The 22,915-nt window shown below is 40.2% G+C and overlaps 1 protein-coding gene across 1 annotated transcript in view; it reads left to right on the top strand.

Annotated features, from left to right (window-relative positions):
- LOC140231704 (dynein axonemal heavy chain 6-like) overlaps positions 1–20,345 on the top strand; it is an 87,917-nt gene extending 67,572 nt beyond the window's left edge. The window contains exons 70-87 of the mRNA XM_072311861.1: positions 524–653; positions 1,266–1,380; positions 2,380–2,516; positions 3,099–3,460; positions 4,021–4,189; positions 4,886–5,234; positions 6,668–6,934; positions 7,606–7,816; positions 9,837–9,939; positions 12,147–12,374; positions 12,962–13,159; positions 13,681–13,874; positions 15,687–15,901; positions 16,667–16,881; positions 17,399–17,624; positions 18,173–18,330; positions 18,649–18,795; positions 19,456–20,345. Of these exons, the coding sequence (XP_072167962.1) occupies positions 524–653; positions 1,266–1,380; positions 2,380–2,516; positions 3,099–3,460; positions 4,021–4,189; positions 4,886–5,234; positions 6,668–6,934; positions 7,606–7,816; positions 9,837–9,939; positions 12,147–12,374; positions 12,962–13,159; positions 13,681–13,874; positions 15,687–15,901; positions 16,667–16,881; positions 17,399–17,624; positions 18,173–18,330; positions 18,649–18,795; positions 19,456–19,722 (3,691 nt within the window). The 3' untranslated portion in view covers positions 19,723–20,345. The remainder of the gene's footprint in view (positions 1–523; positions 654–1,265; positions 1,381–2,379; positions 2,517–3,098; positions 3,461–4,020; positions 4,190–4,885; positions 5,235–6,667; positions 6,935–7,605; positions 7,817–9,836; positions 9,940–12,146; positions 12,375–12,961; positions 13,160–13,680; positions 13,875–15,686; positions 15,902–16,666; positions 16,882–17,398; positions 17,625–18,172; positions 18,331–18,648; positions 18,796–19,455) is intronic.
- The last annotated feature ends 2,570 nt before the right edge of the window (positions 20,346–22,915 follow it).

Below are 22,915 nucleotides of genomic sequence, written 5' to 3'. Positions count from 1 at the left end.
CTCTTGCCCTAGAGCAAGATCACGTTATGCATTTTCTACAATGCTCCCCTCTTTGTTGGTGTGTACAGGGGAACCGGACATTAAAAGTAATGATAACTGAACTTTTTTCCTTCCTAGCTGGAGTTAGCATATATGAATATGTGAGCAACAGTGTGGTTGCCTTGCTTCCCTAGGAGTTGTGAAAGTACTCTGATAATACAGATTGATTCCAGTGACCAGTGCCTCACCACCAGGACACAATGGAAGTGTGCTATATAGGAAAATGACCACTACCAATGCCATAATCTTGTTAAACAGTGTGACCTGTTTTAACAAGACTCCCCTATCCACCCTTCCTTGAAGCTGTGGAGGAGCAAAGTCAGAAGGAGAGTACTATAGGGCATGAAACAGTAAATACTTTCACTTTCACTTTCACTGATGTTGTCATCAGGACACTCAGAGCCCCCCCCCCCCCCCCATTTTCATTATAGTCATTACTATGTTTGCTGTTGATTTGTTTTTCATTCATTCTTCTATCTGCTAGGCTGTACATGACAACACGCATGGCAAACCCCCACTTTTTACCAGCCGTCTGTATCAGGGTCACCCTCATCAACTTCACTGTCACTTTTGAGGGTCTGCAGGATCAGCTGCTATCAACTGTGGTTCATCAAGTATGTCCTTGAAAATCATTCATGATGTTAAGTGGAAATGAGATAGATCATTATTGTAGTATCAACTAATTTCTGATGCAATATATCTTGTTTCATTAGCGTGCTGAGAAGTGGGATAAAACAGTTCCTAAAATTATATGTGAAGCATAAAGAGTATGATGTTATCTATGATTTTCTTATGCTTGTAAAAGATAGGATGCATCTAAGATGACTGGACACTGCCTTTAGGAAAAGGAAAAAGTGTATAGAGTATTAGATAGAGGCAGGTAGCTTTTTTTCCCCCTAGCACTCTGTCAGTGAAGATTAATATCATGTAGTGATCAAAGTGAAATATAATGCTGATGTAGAAATCAAATTTACCATATATTTCCTCACCTAACTTTGTCATCAGTGTGATGAAGTTTTGCCTGCTCAGTTTAACAAGTAGAAAAGTGATAATAACACGCATCCTTGGCCCTTACCTACTGATCTAAAAACACACTTTAAAAGCTCATCTTTACAGTACAATTTTGGTGACTCTCTTTTAGTGTGGTGAGACTACTAAATTGTAAGATAGCATCCAAGGTGATGATAATGAGTATGAACCACTTTCCTCTTTTGTTTGATTGACAGGAGCAACCCATCTTGGAGAAGCAGAGAGGAGAGCTCCTGGAGAGTATCGCTAGAGACCTGACGGCCCTGAGAGACCTGGAGGATAAATCTCTTAGTCTCCTCCAAAAGTCAGAAGGTAGTATTCTCTTTTAATTGATAAACACCAAATAGCCTTCCAAGTTCGGTTAAATATCAACACAGTTGTAGGACCCCATTTACTGTGCGGGGCTGGGCCGAGCTGCGGCTGAGCCCAGCCTCACTTGCGGGGCCGAGCCCCGCAATTTGTCCGTTTACACTGCCGGGCTCGGCTGGGCTTTTAATCCAAACCTTTCAATATTTTGTCGTAGTGGCGCTCTGCTTGTAAACAAACGCAATTTGGTATAGTCTGGTTTTCAGATGATTTGCCAACTGGATTCCGTGGGCGACGAAGTCGCCCTTCGGACAAAGGCCTTTGCCGAAGGAAAAATCCTTTGCAGGACAAAACCACCTTAAGCTATACTAGTTTTCGACATTGAGGGGGTTAATATCCTGAACAGCGAAATAGTATGGGCAGAGGGTCTGGAAGCCAGACTAAAATTGGCCGTGCATTTGGCCCAGTTTGCGTTTACACTGAGGAAAGGCCAGGCTCGGCCGCTGGCTCGGCCGCTGCCGAGACCACCTCCAGAGTGTGGCCAAATGCGCGGCCAATTTTGGCCCCGCATTTGGCCTTTTGCGCGTTTACACTGAAATGAAGGCGGGCTCGGCCGCGGCTCTGGCCCGCGGAAACGGGGTCTAAGTCTCTTATGATAACTAGAGCTTTGGAGTGTAGTATTTGTACAGGTCAAACTGGTTCATGATTGTAGGGGGTGCCGTGGAATCGAAAATGGAGGCTTTGAAAATATCATGAAAGATCACATTTTTTTTTTCTACTCTATCATGAGTTTTGTAGTACAGCATATTAAGGAAAGGGAGAATTAATCTTTTACTGTTGGACATTGGAAAAATGTAAGAAAAACTGTGCAGTGACGACAAATGTTTCGGAATGAATTACCACAATCATCTATTGTAATGCCCTTTATGTGTCCTAGGTGTTGGACATTAGAATATCTAGAATTACTATTACTGTGTATCCTGTGTGTTTCTGGGTATGTCATAGGTCACATCCTAGATGACCAGGACTTGGTTGATACCCTGGAGAAGAGTAAGAGAATGTCGGAGGAGATTCAGAAGAGGGTCGGCGAATCTGAGGTCACCCAGGAGAAGATTGAGCTTGCCCGCAAGAAGTACCTGCCAGTGAGTAGAGTCCGTCCAGCTTGGATGTATCAAACTTTGACTGCTTTGTTACTCTCATCAACAGGAAGTATTTATACCCGACTGTACCACTTCATGTAAATGCTGCCAAATCTTAGCCCGTTAAAGACTAGTCGCAAGTATACTCTGGCAGGTGTCTATGGGAAATATGTGTAAGAGCAAAATCAGTTCATCCTCAACCGGTTAAGAGCTCTAATGTCCATTTGTTAGCATGTGTTCTGGTTGTTGTTTGTTTGTTTGTTTGTTTGTTTGTTTGTTTGTTTGTTTCGTTTGTTTTTAAGCTATTGTGAAGAGAAAATCAAATTTTACAGCCCACATAGATGTCTCTGAAACCAGTGTTTTGTCTTTGCTTGTGTGTGATATTTGTTAAGCATGCAGGACCCATGTATATTTTAACATTCAGTCTGGTTCTCAGCCTCTCATGTGTGACAAAAGTCTTGACACTTATGTGGAAGATTCAGCAGGGAATTGCATCAATGACAGATAAAGTTTTAGAATGCTGGAGAGTAAATAGAATGTAAGATGAATGGAATCAAACAACCCTTCCTCTTACCACTTTTCCAGGTTGCTACTCGTGGAGCGGTCCTCTACTTCGTTCTAGCCGACCTGGCCTCCATAGACGTCATGTACCAGTTCTCCCTCCCCTGGTTCCAGATGCTCTTTGGCAAGTGCATCCGAGATTCATCCCGGGATGGCCTGTCCAGCGTGGCCAGCCAGAGGTCAGGGTCGGCGTCCAGCGGGAGGCCCCTGAGTGGCCGGCTGCGCCCTTCCAGTGCCCGGAACAGCCCAGACCTGCTCAAGTCATCTGCCAGTGGGCGTGACTCCCCACTGGAGTCCAGGGGGAGCTCCAGACCAGCCCTGCAGGGCAAGGACCTCCTGAAGCATCTGCAAAATATGGTGCAGAATCTGACGGAGACCATCTACAAGTGAGATCTCTTCCCAAAGAATTTTGTATCTAGATCCTCATCATAATGTTAGATAATCCCATTGGTCTTCTTTTATTTTGTGACAATTTGTAACATGTATGTTGTATATTCTTCACTTTCAGTTTTGAGTGATAGTGTCATTTTGATAACAAGAGAATATAGTGTCCATCATGTGGTGTATAAATGTAAAAATCTTTACCATAGCAGCCTCTGTATTGATCACAAATCATGTAATTTCATATTCACAGGTATATTGTGTTTTTGGTTTTTGTAGATCAAACATGTTTTCATATGTTGGCTGTGATTGGCCTTGCTAAGGTCTGTATGTACAATGGAAAGTTGTGACAGTAGACACTACCAGCTCCTTATTTATCTCCTTTTTTTCTTTTTGTAAATGTTGGAATGAACAGATTTTTGAAGTGATTCTTTTAATAATGGATACACACTGATTAATCATCACACATAAGAATAATCCAAGTTCAGTGAAGTTTACTTGACTCCCTCGTAAATGATGTTGCAATGTGATGGATGTTGTGATGCCCTCTGTTTCTCCCTCCCAGAGTGGTATCCGTGGCCCTGTTCAACCACCACCAGCTGGTCTTCTCCTTCATGCTGTGTAGTAGCATCATGCTCTCCAACGGCCGCATCCAGAGCAACGAGCTGGACGAGGTCGGGGGTAACATGGGCCGCATCTCACACACGGAGTGGCAGGTCTTTCTCCAGGGGCAGGTAATCCTCAACGTATTTCTTCAACAGTCATAAGACTCTTCGCTGAGGACCGGTTGGGCACAAACTCCACAGAGTTTGTGCGATGCTGATATCTTTCTTGTTGTCAGCCAATAATACAAATTGTTACCTTTTTTTTTTGATTTCCTCATGTGTATCTCTTTTTCATTCATTTCTCAGTTTTTGTAGAATTCCTGCTTGTGCAAGGCATAAACATTTGCAAGTGAATGTGTGTCTACTTCAGATTTATGTTTCATTTCTCTGTATGTTTGTTTGCTGATTTGAAAGTTGTTCCTTTTTTAACTCAGTTTTTCACTCATTAGAGTATGCCATATACCTGTTGATATTATGTGTCTCTTTAAAAGTCAACTACTCTGACACATGTGCTGTCTTTTCTAGTGTATGTATCCTGACCTGATTTATCTAGACTTAATCTTGTTAATCTCTAGGGAGGTGGCACATTTTTGTTTTCATATTTCTAGGCTGCCATTTAGACAAAATATGTTTTGTATGGGTACAGAGTGCAAACTAAACAGTCAGACTATTTATTTTGACAGTTGACTTGAAAAGAAATAGTTTTAGTTATATAGATCGGTGGAGTTGTACATTATTGAATCATACCATTCTTCTAACAGGAAATTGATGAAGTGTTAAAAAATGTAATCAGTAAATAATCTTTGGCTCCATGTATGCATGTAGGTCCTAGCCGAGACAGCTGACCCCCTAATCCTCGAGAAACACGATGGCCTGACCCCACTCCAGCGCCTGGAGCTGGAGAACCGAGCAGGAAGTGCCAAGAGCTCTCGGCCAGGTTCCTCCACCTCCTCCATCGGCAGCAGGACCGGTCCCACTGGGCGTGTCACCTCCACCCCTCCCAAGTGGATCCCAGAGAAGGCGTGGAAGCAGTGCCAGTACCTGTCCTCAAATCTGGAGCCATACCAAGGCATCTGCATGTACATCCTCAACTGTCATGACCAGTGGACAGCCATGGCTAAGACGGAGGACCCATATAAACTCATGTGCCAGCCTTTCCCAAAACAATCTTCAGAGAAAGGTAGATTTTTTTAGGTCTTGGTGTTTTCAGGGTTGTTGTTGTTGTTGTCGTCGTCTGTGATAGCTCATGTTGTTACATAATATGTATGTGACATTACATTAAAATCCACCCTACATATAGCATCAAGCTTTGCATCATGTTAGTTATGAATACTTGACTAACGTGAGGAATTTTTGGAAGTGTTTATATGAGCAATCCAAAATTTTTAAAGGTTTTTAATATACACATGACAACTTTATATTTCTGTAAACTTTTGTTATGCTACTTTCTGTATTCAAGTGTGCTCTAGTATACAAATGACGCACAGGTCTGAGTGCGTCAGTCGGAATTGTGTGCATAAGGTAACTATGGAATGCTTAACCCACGAGGCGAAGCCGAGTGGGTTTAGGCTAAATTCCATAGTTACCGCATGCACACTATATTCCGACTGACGCATGAAAAGACATGCTGCGTCATCTGATTTATAGAATGGGTAATTTTCTTGCCAAAAACCCATTTTTCTATCGTGTTACCCGATGACAAAATTACTGGATGCATTTCCTTTTGGCTTGGCATACACATACCATGCATCAGTTTTTACTGGACGCACGGCCAGCCATGCATCAGTAAATACTGATGCATGGTTGTTTTAGCCAATAGGCGTCTCGTACTGGGTGCGCGAACGCTTGCTTAGTGCATGAATCTTTGTTACAAGTACGCGTACTCTTGCTACAAGTGCGTGATAACATGTTTACCACTGTGACTCAGCGTGCGGCCAGTAAAAATCAACACATAGCTCTCGACCAATGAGATCGCAGGATTCTCGCTACCCATTCTATAATTGGTTATGTGGTGATCCAGTATCTTTAGTACCAAAGCTTATATAATATATCCAGTATTCAACTCCAGATGTGCTTTTCTTTTGATAATTTTCACACTGCTAGATAAGTAGCACGGTAGACCTACAAATAAACAAATAGATAGAGGGAGAAAGAAAGAAAGTGATAGAAAAAAGGGAAGAGAAAAGAAAGAGAGAAAGATTGCCAAATAAATGGACAATTAGATAAACGAACAAGCATCCTGCGGTTACTCTGTTTTTTTGTCACCGTCCATTAGGTATTAGCTTTCTTTACCTTTCACTTGTCCTGAAAAACCGACAAAAAAAATAAATGGAAAAATGTGATGTAGTAGCCAACTGTAGGATTTAATGTGGTACTAAAATTTGCAAGTCATTTTATCAGGTCATCTTTTGCTTTATAGGCTTAAGATGAAATTCCAAGAAAAAAAGATGCCTTGTCACTGCTTAACCCGTTGACGGTGAGTCCCGAGTATAGCGGGATCTGTGGGAAATGCGTGCCATAGCAAAATCAGCCCATTCTCAACGAGTTAATACCGTCAATGTGTCGACAAGCAACAAGCTGGTATGATTAACTCCATCCTTCCCTGCCCCCCCCCCCCCCCCCCCCCAGGTCCTTCTCCCTCCTCCTCAGGTGCCTCTCCCTCCACTGGGAACCCATTCAGCTGGGAGATCCTCAAGCCCTTCGAGAGGCTCCTCCTCATCAAGGTGCTGAGACCCGACAGCCTGGTCTCCTCCGTCAGGGCCTTCGTGGATGAGCTCATGGGGGAGCGGTTCCTCTCCAGCGGCGGCTTCGACCTCAAGGAGATTTTTGAGGGATCCACGGCGGTCAACCCACTCATCTTTATCCTCTCACCAGGTCAGTGGAAGAGGTCGAACATTTGGTGTCTGTGTGATGAAGAGGTCAAAATGTCAAAATGTAGTTTCATTGTCATTGAAGGGAAAGGCTTGTTAATCTGTTGGGAAAGCAACAACATTTTAGTGCTACATGATTCTTGGCACATGTACAGAATGAGTCTAGAAGACTTGAACTCCTTAGGAGCTGTGATTTATTCTGGTGCTGCTTGCTCTCAGCAGAGTTCACTACAATTAACATAATTTATGTAAAGTACAGTACATTTGCATCATTGTATGTTCAAATTAGCAAAGAGAACCAATAGAGATAAAATGAAATGGAGGAGGCCAACTAAAAAGTAAGGACCTAAGTCACCAAAAACTACCAATGAAATACCAAAAATGTGTTATGACTGCTTCTCTTGTGTTACTCTTTAACCATGGGACTGGCATCATTATTAGCATGAACAGAAAAAAAAAAGTGTGGTTGGTATCATTGTTACCTTTCCAAATAGAGTTATTGGGCAATATTTTTTTCAGTTTGTGTGGCTGGCTATCCATGTAAACATTTGTTGTATTACCAAGCAAAAGCTTCAGCATAGTTTGAAGATATGGCTGTTGTAAAAGGAAGCAAGATGTCTGTACATACATCTAGGTATTGCAAATGTTGGGAGTGTTTTCATTTGCATTTTGTAGGAGTTGACCCGACTGCCCAGTTGATGCGGTTTGCCAGAGAAATGAGGGGAAGCACCCTCCATGTGGACCTCATCTCCTTGGGGCGGGGCCAGGGACCCAAGGCGGAGGAGCTCATCTCCAAGGCACAGATCCTGAAAGGGCGCTGGATCTTCCTCCAGAACTGCCACCTGGCGGCCTCCTTCATGCCCCGCCTTCAAGCCATCGTGGAAGGGTGAGTACCACCTCTCGATGGCTACAGACCTCTCGTCCTAAACATCGCAGGAGAAGTTGATCTTAGCAATGATTGACAGATGATGTCATCTCAAGAATATTGGTTAGGAAGGATTTTTTGTGGGCGTTCCCAAGTAATCTGAAGAAAAATAGAAGAAAAAATCGTCAAAAATATATGGAATGTTTCTAGATATTGGTTTTACCGCAAAAGTGATGTTGAGGGTATCATAAATCAACACAAATCAACATGCATTTGTATTTTCAGGGCCCCTTTAAAGGGGGGTAATGCTGCATTAAAACTTGCTATAGATCATAAAAACATGGAAAAAGTGTGAGAATTACATTTTTGGATTTCCTGATAGCCATTGTGCGATTTTTATTGCTTTGTTTGTCGTTTTGACGTACAATTAATCACAACATTGTGCAAAATGAGGCTAATGAGACAAAAAGAAAATGAGAACTATAAAATTTTTAAGGAGTATAAGCATGATTTCATTTGCTTTATTCATATATAACACTATTCATAACAATACATAACATTTCATACACTTATGAATACACATACAGCATAACTTGCATGTTTCTGTCATATTAATGTGACTAACAAAAGACATGGCGAGTGAACATGCAAGTTGTGCTGAGTAGAGGGGAAGGTGCATTCCAATGTCTTTTGTTAAACATTTCAGTACTTTAGCAATGATTGACAGATGAGGTCATCTCAAGAATATTAATATTGATTGGTTTGGAAGGATTTTTTTGTGGGCATTCCCAAGTAATCTGAAGAAAAATAGAAGAAAAAATTGTTAAAAATATATGGAATGTTTGTAGATATTTGTTTTACCGCAGAAGTGATGTTGAGGGTATCATAAATCAACACAAATCAACATGCATTTGGATTTCAGGGGCCCTTTAAACAGGCTGGTGGTTGTGTCTTCCAAACCAGCACTTGATTAGGAGGGTTGAAATTGGTATGGCTGATCAATTCCTGAAAAGCACACTTTGGAAGTAATAATATGAAGCCTTGGTTATCCAGTCTGAAGTCATGTGATGTTGTAAGGATGAGATTGGTTTAGGGTGAGGCAGCAGTGACAGTTGATGCAAGTGTATGCAGTGGCGGATCCAGGGGGAGCAAACCGGGTGCGCGCCCCCCCCCCCCCTTTATTTTTTGTCAAAACAAAAGAAATGAAAATAAAAATGGGGAGGGGAGAGGAGTGCGTGCTCCCCCCTTTAATTTTGAAAAGGCGCCCCCGCTTTACGGAATTCCTGAATCTGCCCCTGGTACATGTATACGTAAGTGTATGAAATGTTATGTATCATTATAAATAGTGTTATATATATAAATAAAGCGAATGAAATCATGCTTATACTCCTTTTTTATAGTTTCTCCTCTTTTTCTTTTAGTCTCATTAGTGTCATTATGCACAATGTTGTGATTAATTGTAAGTCATAATGACAAACATAGCAATAAAATTGCATAATGGCTATCAGGAAATTAAAAAAAATGTGATTTAAGACTTTTTCCATGTTTTTATGATCTATTGCAAGTTTTAATGCACCATTGCCCTCAATCAGACACAAATGTGCATAATCGCCAAGACAAACTTGTACAACAACGTAGTTTCGAATTAGAAGGTACTAAAATTCCTGATTTATATCATTTTCATGTTTAATCCTCCAAAACTCTTGTCATTAATGACCGGCATACACAATTTACATATACATGTACATAAACTCAATTTATCAATGATAACTATTGAGAATAGTGATATTAGATATTGGAATTGTAATATTTGTTTTTGTTTTGTATTATAGGTTGATCTCATTGTGCAATGGTTAAGATGAAATAGATTGATTTTTTTGTTGTTCTATGCATTTTTTTTTTCATTACTAAGCTGTATCTTGTGTGTATTGTTAATATATTCATGGTTCTTGTGTATTCAATTCAATTCAATTCAATTTAATTCAATTCAATTCAATTCAATTCAATTCATAGATTTTTTTGTTTGTTTTATTTTTCCCAGATTTAGCAAACCTCACACCGAGATTGACCCTCAGTTCCGCCTTTGGCTGAGCTCCAAACCCGACCCATCCTTCCCAACATCCATCCTGCAGACAGGGCTGAAGGTCAGTGGGAGATAGAACAATGTTCTAACTTGCTATTTTGATTGTTGACAATTCATATGATTCATCCTGACAAACATTTTTGGTCAGTTTGCAGTCTGGTCTGTGCCAATGTTGAACGACTTTGTCTCCCAAAACCCCCCAAAACAATAACGTCTGTAAAAAGAGTGTGATATGGATGTGATTAAGCTAAAATGTTTTATCTGTTGCTCCAACTGTGTACATGTACCTCATATAAAGAGCACTGATTAAAGAGTTCACATTGCTTTCTGCCCCAGAATGCTGTTGCTAACCCAAGAAATTGTTATATGATTCACATGCAGATGGAAAAATATGACACAATAAGACTCATACTATGTTTCAATCAGTCATCTCATATATGCTTTGAATAATTATGGTGTTTTAGTTTGGGGCAACACTCACCAGAACCTACTGGATAGAGTGTTCCTTCTACAAAAGAAAGCTCTCCGTGTCATCTGTTATCCGTCCATACCCTCCCACTCAAATTTGTTATTTGCCTCTAATAAGCTACTAAAAATTAAAGATTTATATTTATTCAATTTGGGGCAATTTATGTATACGTACAGCAATATCTCACTCCCGTCCATTTTCGATTCTATGTTTCAAAGAAATCAATCATTCCATGACTATCCCACTTGACGTTCCAATGAATTTCATTTACCTCTTTTACAAACATTTCTTGCTAAGAACACACTTATTTATACTGGCCCAACTTACTGGAATTTTCTGAATAATAACATTAAAAATGCACCCTTTATATATTCATTTAAAAGGAAATTAAAGTCTTTTTTATTGCAATTTTATGTTCCCACAGAATTGAATCAGCCTGTTGGCTCATCTTAATTTCTTTTTGAAGAATTTCAATAATAAATAATATACTGTCACATACTTTATCGTCCCTGTTGTCCTGAGACACTTACAGAGTAGATTCGATTTTATTTATATTACTTCTGCATCTATTTCTCTCTATTTTTCTGTATTTCGTAGCCTTTTCATGCATCCCAATATTTTTTCGATATAATTCTGTCAAGGATCGCGGGATCTGTTTTGCCTTTCTGTTCATTGTATTGTCTTCCTGTTATGTTAGTCTTGTCTCGTTCTGTTTTGTATTTTAATCCCCCTTTATAAGTTTTGTCATCCCAGTCTCGTTTAATGTTCATTCGCCTGTGTATGTGTGTCTATCTGTTACTCTGTTTTCTTAGTGGGCTTCCAGACTTTTTTTCCTGACTTTATTCCCAACCTTTTTTCCCCTTTTTGCATCAGTTCATTTTCTAATGACATTCTGTACCTGAGGGGCCCACATTCTACAAGCATTGTCTTTTTAGTGGGTCCCTCGATTTTTCAATATTTTGTGTAATGTTGTATATCGTCTATATCACTTCAGTCAATCAATTTTCATTACAACATATTTGTTACCCCGAGGTTCCACAGTTAAGTTTTCTCAATTTACTTTGGTTTGATTATGCAACCTTATTCTCTGTTACCAAAGAAAGTGAAAGGTTCATGTTCTTTTCGAAAAATGAAATAAAGTTTGAATTGAATTGAATTGAATTGAATTGAATTGAATTGAATTGAATATGATGGACTGGGAAGGGATGAAAGTGAATCTTCAAATTATAGAGTAATGACAACTGTCCAAAAGATAAACATGTTTTGTCCGCTATTCTGTGAATGCCTGATCTCAGATTGATTCGGTGTAGGTAAAACCATTGTACTACAGTACCTCCACAAAAACAATTAGAGAAGCACTCGTAGAGTGCAGACCTCTGCCAAGCAGCTCATTTCCACCCATTATACATGCATGCTGAAAATCGCCTAATTTTCCAAATATGAAGCCTTTTGTTTATATCATCGGAGTCCAGCTATGCACCTCTCCCAAGCAAAGCATGTGCTTTAGAGTGCGTATGCACGCCTCAAATACGCGCAGCTTGAACTCCCAAGTTCATTGACCTTATCTGCAAAAAGATGAAAAATCCTTCAAAAGTCCATAAAAATTCCAGGATTGCTACCAAAATTCAATAATCTGTTCCTTGTGTCAACTATTTTCCTCCAAGACTCGTTCAAATCTGTTCACAACTTTTTGAGTTATTTTGCAAACAGACAAACCGATGCTGATGATCACTTAACCTCCTCCTTCCTTAGCGGAGGTAATGACCGTGATTTCTGTCCTCATGTCTTTCTTACCCCAGATGACTGTGGAGTCTCCCCAGGGTCTCAAGGCCAATCTCCTGAGATCCTTCGGAGGAGGCGGAGCTGGGGCCATCACAGAGGAGACGTGGGAGGACTCGGGACCGGGCGAACACTGGCGGAGTCTCGTCTTTGGCCTCTGCTTCTTCAACTCCGTTATCAACGAGAGGAAGAAGTATGGCGCCCTCGGGTGGAACATTCCCTATGAGTTTAATGCCTCGGACTTGGAGGTGAGTCATTGGACAAAACTGTCACCCATGCACTGCTCTCCAACTATTTCCTCCTTATCTGTAAACATATTCCCTGCCTTGCTCACTACATCCTGTGAAGTGATACTCGTAGGGTTATAGGGGAAGTATACCCACTATAGTACATACATGTGGAATGACTGAATGTATGGATACTAGTTGAACACATCAATGAAGTTTGAGAAAAAATGGACAATCTGGTCAAAAGTTATTAAATTTTTAAAACTTTACTGCCACCATTGCTGGATCAGAAGACTACAACAGTCCATGAAATTGCAGTAGGGCAAGAATATGAAAAAATATAAAGAAAATACAACATATTTCAGTTTTTTGTAGCATAATTAAAGAGCATTTTACCTTGCATCTTTCAGAAGGCAGGGGGAATAATATCAGCCTAACATATGTCAGTTACAAGTCAAAGAAATGTGTACTTTTCAGCAAAAATGACATTTTGTGGAATTCTCTTTATATTTACACACATAAAGCCACTAAGTGGAAACTCACTATTAAACATTCCTTGCATAGTAACACAACTTGTCCTCCTGTCTCCCATCTTACACATGCACCAGGTCTCCATCCAGCTACTCAAGATGTTGCTTGTGGTGCATGAGGACACGCCTTGGGAGGCCCTGAGATACCTGACTGGTCAGGTGGTCTACGGTGGGCGTGTCACTGACTCCTGGGATCGACGATGCCTGCTCAGCATCCTCCAGACTTTCTACTGCCCTGATGCTCTCCTGCCAGAGTACAGCTACTCACCAGATAAGGTATGTGGGACTAAGCATGTTCTAAATATTCTTTTGCTATCAACGCATTTATAAAGCCTAGATTCAATAGAGTGGGTACTTTAAAGGGCCACCTGTTCTCCTATTAAAAGACAGCATCAAAACAGAAGCCAAAATATTTTAAAGCACATCTAATGCTTCATCAGTGCACAATGTGGTCAATATCATATGCAGAGCATGCGTCGTCATGAAATGAATTTCATTATTGCAATTTCATCATAGTGACTGAATTGCATTATGTCAGCATGAAATGAAGGCAGAATACATTGAAATTAATTTGCCTTTATCTCAGTCATGTAATGGCTCTTAGATAGAGATAACAAATTATGGAGAATGTCATATCAGCTGTTGAATCCTTGCATGTTCACTAACATTACCTCATCCGTTTGGATTATTAGTTAAGGTTGTAAGTACAGTATATTAATATTTCCCTGCATGAATCAAGATGTAATAACACTGTACTCCTCCGTCAACTTTCTCCATATTTTCCTCAATGTGCCTAGGTGTACCACCCTCTGCCCAAGGGATTCTCCCTCTCCTCCTGCCAGACCTACATCAAGGGTCTCCCAGACACCGACCGGCCAGAGGTGTTTGGGATGCACCCCAATGCAGAGAAGGCTTACAGGGAGAGTGAGGCTCAGAAGCTTGTGGACACGCTGCTGACGGTCCAGCCTAGAGTTGGCATGCAGATCATGGGGTGAGTTCTTGGAAACATTTTCAGCATTTGTCTTCCATGTTTAACTTTCTACTTCTGAATGAAGTCAAAGAAAACGTCTGCATTAGTGAAAGGAGCTTTGTTGCATTCGTGTGCAGGATGTTGATTGTCACTGTCATTAGTTTTAGCACAGTGGTTAGTTTGTGCATTAGTGACAAAACTTCAGCAGTTGCCTAACACACAAATACAGATGAGATTAATTCATACAGCTGCAAATGTCTTCAGGAACTTTACTAGATTCTCTCTCTTGCCTGGGTGTGGTTATTCTAAATGCAACCGGTGGCAAACTCAAGGTGAAAGTAGGTCCCTAGTCGGTCAATCGTTAACCACTTCACAAGTTATCCCCTGGTCAGAGAGTATACTTCAAGCCTTTATGCGAATCCGTGCTGTCTTTGCTGGATGGGGAGGAAGTTTTGTAGGTATCGTTTATAACCACTGGGAGCAGTGATTTCAAAAATGTTTGAGTTATCATATGCATATGTGTAGGTCAGTTGTATCACAAAACATCCTGCTATATAAAATCTTTGCAATAAAGCGTAAAATATAAGGCAATATCACTATTTTTTTATGCCTCCGCCACGAAGTGTCGCCGGAGGCATTATGTTTTCGGGTTGTCCGTCCGTCCGTCCGTCCTTCCGTCCTTCCGTCCGTAATCAATTTTGTGGACAGCGTATCTAAAAAAATGTTAGAGGTATCTTAATGAAACTTGGCATGTATATGTATGAGTGGGTGAAGTTGTGCCTATTAACTTTTGGGTGCACATGCTTATGGTCAAAGGTCAAAAGGTCAAGGTCAAATGCTCAAAATTTCACTATTTCCCCTATATCTATGCAATGCCTGGAGGTATTTTCTTGAAACTTGGTGTATGCATGAACTACCAGATAAAAATTCCCCAGAGAGAGCTTTGGGTCATAAGGTCAAAGGTCAAGGGTCAAAGGTCAAGTGAAAATGTTAAAATTTCACTTTTTTCTCCAAATCTCACAAATATTTCAAGGTATCTTCATGGAACTTAGTATCATATGCATGTATTGACTGGCAGTGATCATGTAGGGAATTTAGGGTCATGGGTCAAAGGTCATGGGTTAAAGGTCAAGGTCAACTCATCAAAATGTCATTATTTCTCTCTTATCTATGCAATGCCTGCAGGATTTTTTGTTGAAATTTAGTGTATGCATGTATTACTCAACACAGATTCTCTTGGAAGTTTCTTGCCCAAAGGTCAAAAGGTCAAAGGTCAAGTGAAAGTGCTAAATTTCACTTCTTCTTTAAACTTATAAAAGGGTCAAAAGGTGGGTACAAATCCTCAAGTCCCCAAATACCTGCACTCTTAGACAGCGTAGCCATTCATCCAAATAAACCCAGTTCAAGGAAAGTGAACACTCAATGCATTTGTGACAAACCTGTCATTTTAATATTTTGCCAGTTATGTGAAACTGTCGTCACACATTGTCGAGACATTGTGCTATAGACCTATTCAAAGAACCATGCATTATGGCAGAGGCATGCCAGTCGCCATAGCGACATTTCTAGTTTTATACTAAATCATATCTGTAGATTGTTTAGTCTAGAAACAGACTGGGTGTTATTATAACCTTTATTTGTTTACATTTTGCATATAAACACTTAACATTGATTATAATGATTAAAATTTTTTACATTGGTTGTTTCTATTCCTAACTCACAATTTAGAACTATTTTGAAGCACTAGAGCTAGGTTTTGGTTTCATCTGCAAATGGTAAATAATGCCTTAAGGACAAAGTGATGTCATGTTGCTTGAATCTTCTGTGGATCAGGACCGGGAAGACCAACGACGAGGTAGTCCTAGAGCTGGCCCAGGACATCCAGCACCAGCTTCCAGAGAGCATCCAGGGGGAGGAGGAGGACACCAGCAAGGAGAGGGGCAAGTCCCGGCACGGGGCCAAGCAGGAGCAGGGAGGCGGGGGCATGTTCCCTGGGATGAGCTTCAACATGGGTGGTGGCTTTGCTGGCAAGAAGCAGGAGCAGAAAGGTTAGCATCTCATGACCTCTATACCCAATAAAGCAATCCTGATAAAATTGACAGGCCACAACTTTTATTAGGATCTCTTTGTTTTACCTTGTTTTTAGATATCTCAGTCACTTTAAAACCGATTTTCTTCAAATAAACTTTTGATTCCCCTTAGAATTGTATGCTCTTTAACATTTCATACAGTGGTTTCTACATATCTTGCAAAACGTTACAAGCTGAATTCTCACCTCAATCAGTACTGTATAGTCCCTTTAAGTTCTGTGAATGCTTTAGTGTCTGCCCTGCATTGGTCAAAAGTTGTTTTGTTGTTGTTGTTGTTGTCGATGTTGTTTTTAGCTGTATATGTGGATTTTCATTTCTGCTTATTTCAGGATAACAGAAAGCCATGCTATCAAGGGTACAGATAAGCCATGGACTGTGATTTCAGTATTTCATAAATCATTGGTGTGCAGATGCCAAATACAGAGTGTACATGGATTACTTTGTTTAAGTGACATTGATGAAAAGTAGTCTTATGTTTCTTCACATTAATTCTGCTACTGTGGTGTGTTTGAATTGAACTTAACAAAGTTATCGTAGTGCAAAAATATACTTAGAAACATGTAGTGTCTATTTGCTCTCATTGGCCAGGATTTTTGTTTGTTTGCGTGCATGCATATCTTAGTCATTACTATAGAGAAAGTGCTGGTGTCTTTAAATGACACTTCTGGTGGACATAGAGTAACAATATTTACAAATATTATGCATTTTTTTTTCTTTTCACAGTTGTTGAAGAGGTGAAAGTTGCCGAGCCTGAGACCCCATCTGCCCTGCTCACCATCCTACGTCAGGAGATTGACCGCTTCAACCGGCTACTCGGGGTCATCCACTCCTCCCTGACCTCCCTGGCTCTAGCCATCAAGGGAGAGGTGGTCATGTCTGACCAGCTTGAGGAGATGTTCAAGGCCCTTCTCAGCCAGAAGGTCCCCAGAACCTGGCAGGTGAGACGTCAAAGACAGACCCTCACCTCATGTCTCTTACAATCACTTCAAACAGTCTCAATAATCTCTCATACCCCTTCATCAAGATTCAATTAGGAACTGTTAGGGCTCTGTGGATAAAACATAGACTGTCACTCACGAGGTCAGTGGTTTCAGTCCCCTGGCAGGAGCGTTTGTGCCCTCAGGCAAAGCATGGTTTCAGAGGACTTGAAACCATTGGTCCCATGGTCACTTGCCCATAAGCAGCTTAGTGCTTCCTATAGTGCCCACAAAGCAAAAGGCCAAACTCAAAACACAAATGAGGATACACCTTGTATGTCAATTTTAATGTCTCGCTTATCTTGTAGAATGAGTAAACTCTCAACTTTGATATCATAATAATACTGGTCTTTCACCACCTTTCTCATACTTTTTCCTATTTTTACACCTATTTCTCCTTCTCTTTCAAAGTTACTGATTGTAACTTCCTGTAAATTCTATTTATGGTCTTTTTATAATCACCGTGTTACCTTGACAGCAAGCTGCCTATGAGTCCTGCAAGCCCCTTGGATCCTGGGTCCGAGACCTCCAGCAGAGGGTAGACTTCTTCACCAAGTGGTCGGACCAATTCCTGGCTGCCAAGGAGCGCAGGGAGAAGACCAGTCAGGGGATCCAGCAGGGTGCCCCCCAGGAGCCGGAGGACTTGGAGAACCATCGGGAGCAGCCCAGGAGCTTCTGGCTTCCGGGCTTCTTCTTCCCACAAGGTATCGTAAAAGGGGAAATTTCTGTGCAAGTCGTTTTTCGTGCCCAGCTACATGAGATGAATTTTGCATGTTTTGATAGACATGCAGTGTAGCACACGATCACAAGAATCGAACAAGCACTTCAAAGAGCTCACAGCTGCCACAGTGGTTAATAGCTTTGGGAGCACATACTGTCATAAAACACCACTGTTCCACATTATGGCAGTAAATTTACTCATGCTACAGTACCAGCAAACGGGAAGAAAAATGTCTGTGTACACATGCAATGTGTGTGTGCTGATGTATGTGCGAGTGAGTGAACGGACCAAACTGGCTTTTTTACCAGATAGATATAGTTCTACTTTGTTGAAAACCATGTTTGTGTTTTGTTATTCATTATCGCTGTACACACAATCTCAGAGAATTACACATGTGTGCACAATAATCTGTGATGATATCATGAACATTGCATGTGTTATCTCTGAGGACATGAGTATCTGTAATGCAGATATCCTCGAGCATTTACAGTGGATATCTAACATTTATATGGGTATGTTTGTCTCCTGTAGGCTTCTTGACAGCTGTACAGCAGAACCATGCCAGGAGAGAAGGAGTGTCTGTAGACTCTCTGACCTTTGACTTCCGCATCGTGTCCGCGCCTGACGACACGGAGGAGAGCCTTAGCAACATCAAACAGGACATCAACGTCCGGGAGGCTGCATTCAAGGTCAGCTTTTGTCACAGTTTAATAACCGATTGTTGTATTTAAAATTTCCACTGCCCTCCATGCAAATAAAGGTAATACAATTATAGTGAGTTGGGGGTGGGAGGGAGAGTCAGGAGTACTGTTTCCATTGATCGGTAGAACAGTCATTCACGTCTGCATTAATCTGTGAGTAAAGCAAGTCGGTGACTGCTGATTGGCAACAAAAGCGCAGTCAGAGTTCCTGAAAATGTTGTACAACCTGTAGGTCCAATTACTTTTGCATGTCACAAACAATGGGCAATCAGCCAAGATTCTCACGTCTCAACATTAATTTTGCAGGGCCCCAACCCTCCAGGGGATGGTGTCCTGGTGTTTGGGTTGTTCCTGGATGGGGCGAGATTTGACCCCGTCAACCACACCATCAAAGACTCGCGGCCAGAGGAGAGGTTCTGCCGCATACCGGAAGTTCACTTCATTCCCACCCAGGTATGATTAGCGTTAAGCCAAGATGTGGCATGCCATTGAAACTATTATCCTCCTGATCACTATTCTCTACACCTTATCTACAGTGTAGCTTCAACCAAGACATAGCATTTTCTTCCTTCCTGCACTACACACTTTCATTGTCGTTACTCTGTTATCCTGTGATGATGATGATGATCATCATCATGATCATGATCATGATCATGATCATGATGATGATGATGATGGTGATGGTGGTGATGATGATGATGATAACTATTGTTGTTGAAGATGAGGATGATGACAGTTACCATGCTGATGACAGATAACACCCTTGGCTTTGTTATTCTTTATATATTGTAAAAATACTTGAATAGTTGTATTTTCTCTTTCTTTTTTCATTTTCATCTTAAAAACTGTGATTTTTTTCTTTAGTAATGTACATTCATCTTTGAAGTAAAGAATGTTTGTATAAGATTATTTAAACAAATACCAAATAAGCCTCATTTCAAGTACACTTTACGCTTTGCAGTATTCATAATGCATGTGAATACATGATGAATGTCACTGTAGATCACTGATTTTTCATACGCAGCAAAAGTTTTCTTTCTAATCCTTGTCATGACCAAGTTTCTCCTTGACACATTCAAGTATTCATGCCATCCATTTGTGTTCTCCCATCAGATCCCACCAGAAGGCATGGTCCCTGCCACGCCCTCTACCAACGCACCCACCCCGACTCCGCCCCAATCAGCCAGCTCCTCGGTTGGCAGGCGCCGAAACTACCAGGTGTACGAGTGCCCGCTGTACCGCACATCTGCTCGCTCGGGCACTCTGTCCTCCACTGGACTCTCCACGAACTTTGTGACGTCCATTGACCTTCCCACCGAACAGTCACCTGACTTCTGGATCAGGAGAGGCGTGGCACTCTTGTGCCAGCTGGATGACTAGTTTGAGTTAACCCCTTCACTCCAATTAGCAATATGTTTGTGTACAATGTCGATAGAATGTTAATGTTAATGTTAGACTGGCGGTGCTGAGAGTGTTTAATGGGAGAAGTCACTGTTTGCAAGGCATCGTGGGATACGATGCAGTTCTCTGATGCAGCACTGTGTGGGCAGTGCTCAAGTTGTCCATGTTATTTAAAGACTCTCTGTATGAGAATGATTGATGAAGTCTCACTCTTCCTTCCTTTGCAGTTACAAGTAAACCTACTGGTTTAGTTTATGACTACCCGATGCTCAGAGACAGAAGTTCATCGGACTCACTCTGGTATCCCTTTCCATTTGCTTCCAGGATTGTGCTACATCAAATTACATGTCCGTGGTCTAATGGACTCTTACTTGCTCTCTCACCCAGAAAGAAATTCACTTGAAGCTGACAATTTTTATGTGCATCAAAATACAAGTGAGGTTCTTTGACAGTCCAGCATTCTGAAACTAGGATTGAAACGTGGGCAGCGTATTTGAATGAGTGTTGAAACTAGCGTAGATGGTCAAGGTTTATAATTGTACACTAATGTGAGAAGTCAGTGACATTTCAATAGGCAGTCAAAACTAGTGACTAAAGGCATAAGAACCACATATATATATATATATATATATATATATATATATATATATATATATATATATATATATATATATAGATATAGATAGATATAGATATATAGATATAGATATAGGTATAGATATATTGTCAGAGCCATTAGCGATGTGGACGGTTACTAGCATGTGGCTACATCTTGAGTTCCAACCTGAGATAAGAAGAAGCTAGTTTTCAACACAGTGATAGCAAGTCACAAGTGACTATACAGCATTTTGTCTTTCATACTCACCCATAGCTTACCAAAACCTGTATGTGGATGATAATATATGTTGGAAGTTGTCATACCAGAGGCAATGGGTTATACACCAAACAGTGTCAGCAGCCCATGATTGATCTCCATGACAAGATATGGGGGGAAGGGGGGGGGGGGGGAGGGGGAGGTAATGACATTATTCCTATGTTCGATGTTTTAGTGTCTATATAGGCTTCCAGCATGAACAGCTATGATGTGCTTTTGCTGTTTTAAATGTGGAAAACTGACCTCTGCCATTGTGGCTTTTGCTTGGTGCTCCTGTAGGAATACTGATCAGATCTTATTTTCAGCTTTTGGTGCTGTGTCATCAAGTCTACTCCATTCAACAGTTCCCACCAAAGTGATTTTTTTTTTCTTTCTCCAAAGTTCCACTACCGGGGCATTGTTTGTATATTCTGTAGCTAATGTAGTATACAGGGTACATTTCTCAAACTAGGAATGATAATTTGTTACCATAACAAAAAAAAAAAAAAAAAAAAAAAAAAAAAAAAAAATGATCTCAAATAAAATAGGTCATTAAGAAATGCATGGCTTTGCAAAATGTCAAGCAAGTTCATATGTACTTGATTCTACTTAGTAGTACAAGTCATGTGTATTTCACTTGTGTATGAATAACTTGTAATGTATTTGAATGCTCAGCAATGGTGTGTTATGTTGACTAATTCAAAGCAGAATGCTCTAGCAAATTTCTTCCTAAAGTGTCAAATGATGGCAATAAATATGATAATATTAATGAGGGGAATATATGGTGGTAGATTAAAGATGATACATCTTACATCATACCTGTGATTTCTTCGCAAGACAAATGATTATTTTTATCCTGTACAGCGCGAGAGGATTCAGTGTAATGGTCAAAATTTTCAGAGGGGAATGCACTTACATGTAGTGTTGTGGTTATCACAAGTAGGTTTAACATGTGTTCAAAAAAGTCATGCTATACTTCATTGATAGGCTTTCTTCTCAATAATTCAATATTTGTCCTTTCATGTTCATCTGTATTACTTCCAATTCAGTCTGAAATCACAAGAGTTTATTTTAATTGTTCTGTAAATACATTGGAAACATTGAGGTGATGATATGGGAAGAAGAGTTATTGCGTGATGTGAATGTACTTTCCCACCTTGCTAATAATGTAAAGCTGGCAGGAATTCTGAGTGTTAATGAAAAGGAGAAAAAAAATAATTGTCTGAAGTAGTCAAGAGCAACAACAATGTGTGAATCACTTATGAGAGAGAGAAGTTAATCAAATTAGAATGTTAATGGCATGGTGACATGTACCCAATATTTTACAGGATGTAGGATGTGACAGTTTTAGAAAAAGAATCCACTAGAGTCTTTTGTAAGATCGAAGTGACCAATGTTCTAATGTCATGCATATAAAAAAAAGTGTGTTCCATCCAAACTATGAAGTGAAATATTGACTGTAGACATGTTTCCTCCGCTGAGTGTAAATGCTTCATACTATGCACATCCTAAATGCATACTCTGATCTATATTTGATTGATAAAAAGAGTGTAAATATCTAGCTTTTGCACAGAGATTAGAATTATTGAAATTTTGAAGGCAGTAGGCAGTTTCCTAGTGTCCTGTATGGATTTGACACCTTGAACATTTCAGTTCTGTATGAAAATGTAGCAAATGTATTTTGTATGTACATAGGAAGTGTCAAAAGTGAAAGTTTAAAGTATATTATAAATGTTGGTGGTATTTGTCAGAAATTTTTTGGTTTACCTTGACTGACGAATACTAATGGGATACTTTTCAATTGTCTTTCAGATTATTCTGTTGAATAAACTCTACAATCCGTAGTTTCTTATGAGCCTATTCGAATGGTGGAAACCAGGAATGATTGAGTTTCTGTCTGTAGTTGGCATAGCAATGTGTGATTGAGTATGGATGGTTGCTAGCATTATCATATGTGATACTGTATATCCTGTTACAATCTTTTGTTTGTTCAATATCATATTTGCTATTGTATATCCCATTGTGATTGCTGGCTTATTCAATATTGCACTTGATATTGAATATCCCGTTGCGATTTCTGGTTTATTCAATATTGTGCTTGATATTGTGCAGGCTGCTCGTATTATCAAACTTGATATCGAATATCCTGTTGCGATTTCTGGTTTATTCAATGTCGTTGATATCTAATATCCCATTGCGACGTCTAATTCATTCAATATTGTACTTGATATCGAATATCCCGTTGCAATTTCGGGTTGTTTCGGTTTGATGTCAATGTTACATGCAGTGTTATGGTTGGGAGACACATGGCTTTATAGC

Source organism: Diadema setosum, chromosome 1 (assembly GCF_964275005.1).
Source record: "Diadema setosum chromosome 1, eeDiaSeto1, whole genome shotgun sequence".
NCBI lineage: Eukaryota > Metazoa > Echinodermata > Echinoidea > Diadematoida > Diadematidae > Diadema > Diadema setosum.
Note: the sequence above shows the minus strand (reverse complement) of the source record. Positions and strands in the feature narration are given on the sequence as shown.